This window comes from Leiobunum rupestre, chromosome 9, assembly GCF_980474605.1.
Source record: "Leiobunum rupestre chromosome 9, qqLeiRupe1.1.hap1, whole genome shotgun sequence".
Lineage (NCBI taxonomy): Eukaryota > Metazoa > Arthropoda > Arachnida > Opiliones > Sclerosomatidae > Leiobunum > Leiobunum rupestre.
The window spans coordinates 7885487-7898148 of NC_143392.1; the positions used below are offsets into that span (position 1 = coordinate 7885487).

The 12662-nt window shown below is 38.2% G+C and overlaps 1 protein-coding gene across 1 annotated transcript; it reads right to left on the bottom strand.

Annotated features, from left to right (window-relative positions):
• Window positions 1–30: 30 nt before the first annotated feature.
• On the bottom strand, window positions 31–8833 carry SPARC (secreted protein, acidic, cysteine-rich). Its single transcript, XM_090158520.1, has 8 exons — window positions 8715–8833; window positions 5063–5148; window positions 3423–3546; window positions 3223–3350; window positions 2421–2559; window positions 2145–2352; window positions 1824–1972; window positions 31–364 (listed from the first exon to the last, which is right to left on the bottom strand). The coding sequence occupies exons 2-8, from the start codon at window positions 5132–5134 to the stop codon at window positions 306–308; spliced, it is 879 nt and encodes a 292-aa protein (XP_090014646.1). The 5' UTR covers window positions 5135–5148; window positions 8715–8833; the 3' UTR covers window positions 31–305.
• Window positions 8834–12662: the final 3829 nt, after the last annotated feature.

Below are 12662 nucleotides of genomic sequence, written 5' to 3' on the forward strand. Positions count from 1 at the left end.
TTATGATCAAAACACAATAAAAACTAACAATTTTGATGTCAAAAAGAATCTTTATTGTTTTTCCTCCATTAGTGGCAGTGTTTTTTCTCAAATGAATATAAAAATGTAGGGAAGGTATTAAGTTTGAAGCAAACAACTTTTGAAAAATGTGTGTAAACACTTTTTTTTTGGCAATCTTGCACATTTTATTCTTAAGTTGCAGTTCTTAAAGCACTAACCCGATTTCTCATAAAGGCACGTTGAAAAAATATTACATTAATAGTTTCATTGGGCGGCGGTATAACATGGGTTTTTGTATTAATATTTTAGGAAGATCTGGTTTTAAAGCTTCCTCTATATTTTATACACTTGTCTTCGATTTCATCTGAAAGTGTTTTTTTTTCGGAAAATGCCGATTAGATTTTTAATTTTATTCTGGGGACGCAGGGTTAAAAACGTAGAAAATATAAAAGAGGAATAACAACTCTAGCTTCGGCAAGGCTTAAAAAGGTATATCGAGGTTCTAAGGCACGCCCATAGAAAACTCATAGGTAACTAGAATGCTGCCGTGTAACTGGCAAATTTCCCAAACGCCGTGGCAGACGAAGCCAGATCTCAGCCAATCAGAGCTCAAAGAGCGGTTCTGCCAAGAATTTAATAGCTGAAAACTATTCGTGAGTTCTGAACCGTTAAGAGAACGGCCTAGGACTGAGCTGTAACTTCACGCAAAAGTTCTGGATAGTTCAGAACTTTTGTACGAATAGTTGTGATTCGTACGATTTGACGTACGCAGCCCGATGTGCAGACGAATTTTAGAGATTTCAACCTTGAGTTCCGGCCAGTACTTGCTCTTGAGCAGGTACCATTTAGAACGGTTCAACAAGAGGTTCTTGTCTGCGAATAGTTTGCATTTGGGTAGTTCTAGAATTTTTTTTGCCGAATAGTGCGCATGGGGACTGGTTGAACGGTTCCAGAACCCACGAATAGTTTTCAGCTAATGTCACCGGAGAGAATGACGTCACCTATCTCCCGCTATAGTAACGGAACCAAGGAGGATTATTATCCTTCTTGGCGGAACCACTCTACGGTCTCTCATTGGCTGAAGGTTCAAGGCGAACTGGCGTCAAGCTCGGCCGTATAGTATAGTCACGTTTTATATAGTGCTTGTTAAAATAATGGAAACTTTTCTCCTGTAAACAAAACGTCGTGTTTTTTCTAAGCCTTAATACGTCAAAAAAGCTACGAAGTTAAAAGGTAACGCTTGTTACATACCGTTCAGGTGAAAAATTTCCATTATTTTAACAAGCACTATATAAAACGTGACTTGCAGGTCCTGGCTCTGGGCAATATTACTTCTTGGCGATTTTCTTGAAATTGTTTTATTGAAGCGTCTATTTAATTAAACAGCACGATGAACTAGGCTTAGTCATCAATTCGCTATTTTTAATGAACCGAAAAAGAAACAAGATGATGTAATCCGCAGTCGATGAAATATGGATCCCTGCTAGGTTTAGTCCCTTTTGTTTGCGCGTAAGACCCCAACCTCCGCAACCAACCACTTAGCAACCAAAATGTCAAAAGCCATAGGGAAAGTGGCAGATATACTTCCGATTATATTCCCTTTTAATCGTTTAGACTTTAGGTACTCCTCTTCCGTCACGATACTCAGGCATACATTTTTACATCCCACAACACTTAATTATGTAGACCCACCCTCAAAATTAAAACGATTCCGTGACCCCTTTAAGTCATGACAATACCGGAGGTTACAAAACCTACAGTGCTCCGAGACGATAAATCCGTGAGTTTCTATTCCTCTTTTAAATTTTTTATATAAAACTTACTTTCTTCCAAGCCCAAACACTGGCCCCATTCAACTAAGCTTATGACGTGATCGTCATTTGCGTCACATCCGTCAAGGAATGGTGCTATACAGTGTTCCATGGCCAAAAGTGGTGCCCTGATTGGAAAAAGTTCATGACGGGACACGGACCTGTTGTTTGGTAAACAAACGTGGTTTAGAGATACATTTTATACTTCCGGTTTAATGACGAGGTAATGAGAAACTTTCGCCATTAGTGGAATTTCCGTGTTAAAGGTCTTCTAAGCTGACAGCACCTTTTTATTTCATTAGTAATTTGTTTCTTATGTCCCAATTCAATTACCTATCATGAGGATGAGTGTCCAAATCGCAGAATTTCCAGATGACGGCGTTGATCCATTTTTTATCCATTTTTTCAGCTTCCTTTTCGAGATGTATGAAGGCTTCATCGAGTTCTGCTCGTCTGGCCAAATCCTGCATAACGTTGAAGAGCCACTCCCTCATTCTTCTAGGAAAGTCATTCATCTCGTCCTCGGCACATTGAGGTATGTCTGTGGGTGTGAGAAAACGTATCATGCATCGAATTTCGTACGAAACGTTAACGTTAATTGGAACTTACCCCGGCATACGCCGTAGTAATTTACATGATGGTGTTCATATTTCTTGTTTTGGCAATCGCTTGATCCCTCATTGCATAGACACCTCATACGATATACGTGGCAATCGCTGTCGAACGTTTCATTGTGATTTGTGCATACCTATCAAATACATAATTTATTTCGCATTCGTTATCCTTCCTATTTTCCTAATGCCTTCGAACTCTGGCGTCGACATGATTACTACACAAACGCCTTTCTCAACAATAGCGTAGCCAGGATTTTGTTCAGCGGGGGGGAGGGGAGGGTTTACAATGGAAATAAATCAAATCAAACAATTGTAGCCAAGCCACTGCTTCACGACGTTCTAATGTCTTTGCCAAGTCATCGCAATTTCGATTACTTTGCAAACGCCTTCGAACTATCGCGACGTCCTTATTATTTTGCAAACACTTTCGAGCTCACGCGACGTTCTTATTATTTTGCAAACGAATTCGAACTATCGCGACGTCCTTATTATTTTGCAAACACTTTCGAGCTCACACGACTTCCTTATTATTTTGTAAACGACTTCCTTATTATTTTGCAAACGCCGTCGAACTATCGCGACTTCCTTATTTTTTTTTGCAAAAGTCTTCGAACTATAGCGATATAACTATTTTGCAAACGCTTTCGAACTATAACGATGTAACTTTTATTTGGCCAACGCCTTCGAACTCTCGCGTCGTCCTTATTATTTTGCAAACGCCTTCGAACTCTCGCGGTCTTCCTATTATTTTTCAAACGCCTTCGAACTCTCGCGATGTGTACTACTTTAGAACTTGCCTTTCTCCTGTCGTCAACTTCATCGGTACAAGATTTGACGCATTGGCACTCTCCTTCCTGCTTGTCGTTCACGACGCACTCCTTCCCAGCACCACAGTGCACCTTAGCACAAGGGTCACTCGCTGGTTCTATCAAAATGACAAATAATAAAAAAGTAATTAGACCATCGCACTTCTGCAAATAAACTTTACATCTGATACCTTTCTTTTCTACTTTTTCCTCCTTGATATCATTTTCATTCTCTTTGGTGTCATCATCTTCGGCTATGAGATCCAACTCGTCTCGCGGTGTCTCCTCTTTCTTAATATGCTTCTTTCGGTTGTGCTGCCACATTAACGAAACCCAAAATTAGGGGCCCGATGGCAAAAATATATTATTTTTACCAGAAGTTTATAATATATCTATTATAAGAAGTATTCATCTTGAGATATTTACTTAATCGATTTATTTATTTATTTACCGACAGGGCCGTCTTGACCTTTCAGGCGCAATGGTAGAGATGGGCCAGTTTACCGATGTCGCAATGTACAGGGTGTTTGAGAAATCTGTATAGTAAATTTGAGGTGTTATAAGGGTTGAGTAATGATGTACGACTGTATTGGTCGCAATTCTCTGTGACGAATTGGAGAAGCGCTAGTGTGTTTCAAAGTTTGACCTAAAACGCCTAAAAAGTAGGCTACCGCACGAACGCAAGAACCCAAATTAGGAAAGCCAATTTTAGGGGTAGTAGGAAAATTTTACTCTACAAAGTATGAAAAACAAAATAGTGTGCGAAACATTAGTTTTATTAGTTTCGCACACGATTTTGTTTTTCATACTTTGTAGAGTAAAACTTTCCTACTACTCCTAAAATTGGTTTTCATAATTTTTGTTCTTGTGTTCGTGCGGTAGCCTACTTTTTAGGCGTTTTAGGCCTTTTTAGGTCAAACTTTGAAACACACTAGCACTTCTCCAATTCGTCACAGAGAATTGCGACCAAAGACAGTCAAACATCATTACTCAAATTCACTGTACTGATGTCTGAAACACCCTGTATATGATGTGTTTCAACCCGCACTATTTTTTAGTCCGAAACGTATTTTGGAAAATCAATGGGATATCCTGCAAAGGTACTTGTTTAAAGCATAGACAAAAGCTTCTCCATGACAGTCATCCTCTCCAAAACTAGTCTTCTCAACGTAACCCTCCACTACTAGAGCCACCTTTTGTTGAAAAAACTGAATTGGGTACAGCTTACGTCACGGATTTTTTATGTATTTTTAGTCCAACGAATATTAATCATCAAAACAAGCCGGATATTTTATCCAATTCCGGTCTATCCCCTTCTTCTCCCCCAAGTGGAAGGTTACGTTGAGGATAGGACAATTTTAGAACGGGCAGCGTTGCCAGACGTATGATAATTATCGTACACGTCGATAATTTCGAGATAAGTTTTGGGACTTTTTAATTTTAATTGCGTACTATATAGTACGCACTTTTCGCGTACGATAATGTACGATAATATTTTTAATTGGCTGAAAACCAGTTAAAACCGCGGCTTTTAAACATAAGTTTTCAATCGGTCTTACTTTTAAGTATTATTAAGTTTAACGTCACTATTTCACACACAATTTAGATCTACCACCAGTTTTCAGGCATACGATAATTTTTTCTGAGATCGATAAGTTTTGGGCTCTGGAACGATAATTTGTGTCTCAGGAACTGGCAACGCTGAGTACGGGCAAAAGGGATAGCTGCTATCCTGGAAAATATTTTGTCTGATTCAAACAGTAAAGTAGATGGATTCTTATCTCCTAAGATTATATTATAAACTTCTGCTTTTATTTATAATTATAATTACCCTGCTTTTGGACGTCGCTAGGTCTGCGACCAGAAAAACGACCACAAATAGCAGCAAGTACGAAAGCTTCATGATTTGAAGCGGAACTGTATGTAAGAATCAAGGAAACGAAAAATTAACGTAATTTAATCCGTCACCGCACTCTCATCTTATCGTTATTTATTTGGCGATCTATTAGGTCCTTGATTTAAAGTTCCTTGAAAGATACGTATTCGGAAATGTAACTCAATACCGTTGTTTATAAACCGCAATCGCGATTTTTCAAATTCTTGATTCTCTTTTTAGGCATCTTTAGATATGTTGGGGCCTCTTAGAATAAACATCTAATGTTTGGCTGGTTGAAATTGGCCTCATAAAGCAGACACATTAAAGGGAATGTAAAGTGTTTTCATTTAGAAGGTTTAGAGATAAATAAATTCTATCCTTTCATGGCGTCTAGCACGTGACAACCGAAAACGTGGTGCCATCTCTAGATTCATCGCGGAACTATTTTTCAGAAAGACTTTTGATTCTAGAAAGGGTCGTCTTCTAAATGGTGATTTAGCAACGAATCTAGAGTTGGCACAGGACAGTGTAATCACACCTTTTCGTCTACTATAATATAATTTTACACTTGGCTTAATAACTGTCATCTATATGAAAGAAGAAATAGCCGAAGTCCTTTGGATTTGAATTTTGAGGGTAACCCTACACGTGTTTTCGGGTGTAGGAAGGTACTCCCAATTCACGTGACGGAAGGGAATGGTATTCGATCAGACTTTTTCAAACGTTCCTGTAAATTTTTCTAGGATGAAACTTTTAAAACTCGGCCGGCGATACTTCTGACCGAATAGACGCTTAAATCGAGGGGCTGATCACTCCACGTAATCGGTGTACAGAGCCGTACCTTTGACTGTACTAATGGGACTACGCGTAATCTTTGAAGTCCCTGCCTTTGACAGTGGTAGTCTAAGCGTAATCTGGTGTACAGACTTTCTAAGAGTGGTTAGCCCCTCGGCTTAAATAAAACCTGTTCAGCGATTTGCCTAGAAGTAGTAATATAAAGAGCGAGGACATAGTAGAGTTCGACGCCGCCGCTGTTCACGCCGCTACGCCGACTTTTCCCTTATGTTCGGCGCGCCGCCGCTTCTTCTGCGCTACGCCGTACTATTTTCCAATTTTTTTTTTAAATCCCAGGGCTCTTACTCTAGTCATTATAATTATTGTTCAATAAATGATTTCTAGCAGAAATTCTATGAAAGAGTATAAATAAATATATTTTAGTTTCTGGTCTCTCTTGGTGTATTATATTTTTTACATTGTTCGTGGGCCAATTTAATGATTTCGCTGCAGTGGTGAATACAGAAAAACTCAAAGGGGCGCGAAATAACATTTTGAGATGAGTGTAATAACATCAAATCACATGCAAATCTTATTCCCCCCCCCCCCACTGCATCCGCCACTGTTACGCCGGCAAGCGCCCCCGCCGCTGGTTAAATTATACTTACGCCGCCGCCGTTGAAAATTTGTCGACTCTAGGACATAGTTGTAAAAGTCTTTTATTTTAAAGGGCTAGCGGCTTAATATTTCCATATAGAAGGGCTCGGTCAATTTCGCACCCGCCTCCTGAAAACAATGCGCGTGCGCTATCAACTTTAACCTTACTAATAAAACTAACATAAACACCTGACTAATTTTATTCAGTGACTCGCGCATGCGCGTAGGGGAGGGAAGATCAAGAGTGGCATTTATTGAAGCACCTATTGAAACTAGGTACGAAGTCTATACTACCATAGGAGTTTTCCAAAGTTACGCAGTGACTGTGAGTCGTTTAGTAGAATCATTCTTCTTCGAACGAATAATTTGCAACTAAAGGCTGCTACCTAGGAGCATATGTAGCATAATCACTCATAAGTATGCCATAAAAGCATTTTCTTTAATGAAACCTTGTTCACGGGATAAGACGTAAATTACGTCACTTACAACTCCGTGACGAAATACGCGTCATCAACTTTACTGATGGGAAACGGAATCTAGTGATAATTCCTCGCGCGTTCCTGGCTTTGCCCATGTCAAGTTTAGCTTGTGCCTCGCGATCACGTGATTTCATTTCCATGGTAACCTTTTCAATAGCGCAAGGATTATAAGCATTTTTGCATTTTTGGGTCCGCTTAATGTATGTTCCGCGTGAAACAAGGTCTCATAGAATTTTTTTCAATGGAAATATTATACAGAGGCATACTTATGAGTAATTATGTTACATATGCTAGGAGCAACAAACACAAGGAGAACGCAGCTAGCCTTTAAACACACTAACGAAGGGTTGTGTACGAATTTCATAGCGCTAATAGCGATGAAAATGTTCATTTCGTGGATAAAGTCCCACTTTTATACTCCTTTAAATGTTTGTCTGATTAAAATAGGCCCCAAACCGAGGGGTCGGACATTTACCAAAATCCCGTACACTTTGTCTAAATCGCAAAATCTTTTAACTCTCGCTATGGTAAATTAACATTGAAATCCCAAAATCACTTCAAAAAGTAATGATAAAATCGCCAAAATCTCTACAAAATCCCGAAATCCCGTACAAAATAATGGCAAGTGTCCGACCCCTCGCCCCAAACGCAGACATATTAAAACGTTATTGTCATTGAAGGCTCTTTAAATCTACTTGACGCAAAACGAGGTCTTTCTGGTAGTAGCTTTTTAATTTTTTGCCACTTGAAGTGTGCACTTGGCCGTACTTTTGACGGCAAAAACGCGTCATAACTTAACAAATATCGCGTTCGGTATTCCATTTCTCAGTTTAAGATTACTATCAAAACCTTAAATACAGTTAGCCCCTTTGAAAGCGTCTAAATTAAGAACCGTACGGGGTCACGGTCGTTAAATTATGATGTCCTCATGGCCCGAAACGTTTACGCATTTCAACTAATTGGCGTATCCATGTGTGCGAATACTTTCAGAGACAATTATTCACTTTCTATAATCTTAACTCTCGTATCGAGCAAGTTCTGTGTTATTTTATTAACAGCAAAAAAATTTCTTAATGTAAACCATCTGAAGGATATGTTTAAAGATGAAAGAGAAGGGTGAGACGCCAGGGTAGATGTCATCCATCCATAAATGGGAATTATTTATTTTTTTATCGTCCCCGATTTTCTACCCAAGCAACAGCAGCTGTGAAAAGGGTTTTTCAAACTAAAAAGGCGTGGGCTGAAAAACTTCGAATAACGTTTCTAGCTTCGAGCAGAATCAGCGAAACTGTTTTGCCTACTCCCAAAAAATAACCAAACCTACGCGAATAAGCAGAGGCAAAAATGGATTAGATTTGGAATGACGTCGATTTTGATTTATTTGGAGATAATGTGGTTATACAATTTTATAAATATTCTTGAAACGATTTCGATTTAACTTTTGTTTAATTGTCGTCCGAATTGAAATTCCGTAACTTTTAAGAAGTTTCAGACTGGACTCGAAACATTTCCAAAAAAACTAAACTTGGAAATTAGATTCGAAATTGGCGAGATGTTCTGTAATGTTAGCTCATCGTTTTTTCAATAATTTTAAAGTTCGTTTCCATTTGTTCTTAACTCGTATTATGATCAAATCCGAGTTATTTGAGTGACCAAGTGTTAGTCAGTAGTTCGAACGAGAAAATGTAAAAACTCACCCAACCAGTTGAAGTCCTTCCTTGTTGGCTGCCTCGTCTGCTCTTGCTTGTCTGAGGGATGGGTCCCCGAGTCGTGACTGCTTCCCCTTCCCGCCGATTCCACCCTCCCGCTTCCCAAGCTTCTTCTGATATTTATTCCAAAGCACACGTTTTCTCTGGCATCATACGTGAACCCCCCAGCTTTGGGTATCTTTCCCACCCTCTTAAAGAAAATATGTACAAGTTCTCCTTCGTCGGCCTCTGCATTATTTTATACGAAACCCCCCACCTTACGCGAGCCCCAAATCTTCGGGGGTCAAGTTGTGCTTCGGATTTTTAATTCGCGGTAAAAAGCGCGGGCGTTGGCTTCGAATCTCCGATTTCGACTTTACTCCTCCCCCCCCCCCGGTGCTCCTCCCCCCCCCCCCCCCGGTGCTCGTAACGCCATAAAATGAAGCTTAAAAGAACGAACCGCGAAAGTATACATCTTATAATAAGGCATTCAAATTTCAGTTCCTTGTATAGCCTTAGAATTATTTCGTTAGATACATAAGTCTATGATATTTTTTCCATAAGTATAACACTTCCTATTCTTCATATGCTAAATGTTTTGGGAACGTCTTGCGACACCGTCTCTGTAGCGTAAAGATACCTGTTGCATAAACCAAGGGGATTTTAAATTTGAAGTGTGTGATCATGAGATTGGTTTTCGTGTCCAAAGCCTTTTTCGACCCATCCTAAACTTTAAATAGTGTGAGCCCCCCCCCCCATGGCGAATATCTGGAGCAGGCGCGTAGGAACGTTTTGGATTAAGGGGGGTAGAGCTTGGATGCTAAATTTGGCGCCCCCTCATCGGCCGGCTTTTTGCGCCCCTACTAAATCAATTTGGAGCCCTTTTCAAACCAATTTGGCGCCCCTTTAAAATTTCAAGGGGGGTACATTGTACCCCTGTACCCCCCGTTCCTACGCCACTGATCTGGAGATGGCTCTGCGTGTGGGCTTTCATTCAAATTTGCGACCATAACTGTCACCCTATCACCACTATTAAACGATAGAATACTTCATAGTAGTTAATTATTCAGTCTAAACAGATACCTAAAAAATTCTGGCTTTGTCATGACCTAGTAGGTTGATATTTATGATTATGCTAAACATTTTCTCATTTAAGTCGGCCAATGTCCAAGAGACCTACTTATTTAAACATTGTTATAGACTTTTGATTCATGGCTCCCCACCGGAAACTGTCTTCTCAGGTCACCACCGAAAAATGCTATTCTCGGGACTATAGTTTAAACCGGAAAAGCTATTTACGGGACTCCATAGTCTCCAACGGAAAAGCTATTTACGGGACTCCATAGTCTCCAACGGAAAAGCTATTTACGGGACTCCATAGTCTCCAACGGAAAAGCTATTTACGGGACTCTAGTCTCCAACGGAAGAGCTATTTACGGGACTCTAGTCTCCACCGGGAAAAGGTAGTCTCGGGACTCTAGAGCCACGTTCACACTAGAGCCTAAAACCCAGTTTAGGTCGGTTTGTATTCCAGTTTTGACCGCCTACGATAATTCTTAGTTCACACGTGCGAAATCGCATCACCCTTTTTCGCTTATAGCCAAGGCTTAACGCCATTTCAAATTATGACTATAATTTTGAAAATACTAAAATGTATCCCCAAACAATTAGTTAATCATGTTTACTATACATATAGTAATATTATTGGACATTATTTAGAATTTTAACCCCATTATTTTTGAAAATACGAGCAATTTTACTTCCCCGCCTTGTCGTTTTGAAAGCGATTCTAAGCGAACTGACTTGGACGAGTTGCTTCCCGAACCAACACGAAGCGATTTCTCACGTTGGTTTTAAATAGGGATGCACCGATATGGGTACAGCCGATATATCGGCCGGCCGATATTAACAAAGTTACCTATCACAATATTATGCTTTTTTGTTTACTCTCGTAACCACCTGTTAAAAAATGATATGATCTAAGGCTTTTGGAGTCTAAAAACCACTTATGATTCCTGACTGTTTTGGACGCGAATAATTATTTCCTACAACAGCGATCAAAAAGAAACACTAGAAAATGTTTTTCTAATACCAGAAATATCGGCTAATATCGGCCTCGCTTAAGCCGATATTGGCCGATACCGATATTTGAAAAATTAGCCGATATATCGGTGCATCCCTAGTTTTAAAAACCAGTTATCTAAACGAAGCGAATTTAGGGGTAAGTGTGAACGTAGCTTAGTTTCCCCCGGAAAAGGTAGTCTTGGGACTCTAGTCTCCAACGGAAAAGGTATCTCAACTTGAAGATCAGGTCTAAGGTCTCTAGTTTCAGTAGCTGCTACACACCCCTTTTCGCCCCAAACTTTACCTATCTCAATTACCTTGCGGGGTGTCTAGTCCAGTCTAGTCTAGTCTAGTCGAAGAGATTGGAGAATTGGGGAAAACTAAACTTGGATGCTCCCAGTGTATTGGTCTCCTGTCTCCACCTCAGAAATCGTAAATCTACTATCTCATAGATCGGAACATGTAATAAATAAAATTCGGTGTGTTTTATTTTGTCTTCAGTCTATTCTGGAAGATTTAGTTTCCGGTCTCCCAGGTCTTCAATCTCTACAGTTCTCATAAGTATTTTTGCGTCACAGGCCGGATATGGAATCCGGAGGCCGCATCCTCTCTCAGAAATATAATATTCTTCTGACATTAGTAATTATTTTGAGGAAACTCTTGTCCTCTCCTAATTATTTTACAGCGAAACTTAATTGCGCTTTGTTTTACATTTGTGGAGGGATACGTAGCTAAGATTATGATCTAGGTGTGGGGTCCTTCCTTCCCCGCCTAATTATTGAGGGGGGCGTAATTTTCCGGCCTCTGTTTTCTACCCTGGAAAAAGTAAGAACAGATGGGTGGGTTGTCATAATAGCCGCAACGTTTAGAATTCCACGTCACTTATTTATTTTTGAGGCAGCGTAGCGGCGCTCCAAGCTTAGGGCACGATGTTGAGTCTCTAGCCCCCGTGCAATGTGATTTTTGCTCTTTGAAACTCAGCCAAAATTTGTCGATCTACGACTGATGGATTATGCATTTCTTAATTTCCTAACCGTTGTTAAACTAAAGTTCAAGTCAACATTATTACCACGGTCAGAGTTGACACTTTTTGGATTATTTACAATAAAAATCAGATCAGTCGTAAATTATATGTAAATCGATTTTATTTCATTGGAAAAGATTAATTATTTAAAAATTAAAGAAATTAAGTCTGATTGATGGATACTTTTCATTTATCGATTACTCAATCTAAAATTAAATTAAATTACTCAATCTAAAATTAAATTAAATTACTCAATCTAAAATTAAATTAAATTACTCAATCTAAAATTAAATTAAATTACTCAATCTAAAATTAAATTAAATTACTCAATCTAAAATTAAATTAAATTACTCAATCTAAAATTAAATTAAATTACTCAATCTAAAATTAAATTAAATTACTCAATCTAAAATTAAATTAAATTACTCAATCTAAAATCAAATTAAATTACTCAATCTAAAATCAAATTAAATTACTCAATCTAAACTTAAATTAAATTACTCAATCTAAAATTAAATTAAGTTACTTAATCTAAAATTAAATTAAATTACTCAATCTAAAATTAAATTAAATTACTCAATCTAAAATTAAATTAAATTACTCAATCTAAAATTAAATTAAATTACTCAATCTAAAATTAAATTAAATTACTCAATCTAAAATTAAATTTATTACTCAATCTAAAATTAAATTACTCAACCTAAAATTAAATTTATTACTCAATCTAAAATTAAATTTAATTACTCTATAACCTAAAATTAAATTAAATCTAAAATTAAACTTAATTACTCTATTACCTAAAATTAAATTTATTACTCTATAACCTAAAATTAAATTGAATGTAAATTAAATTTAATTACTCTATAACC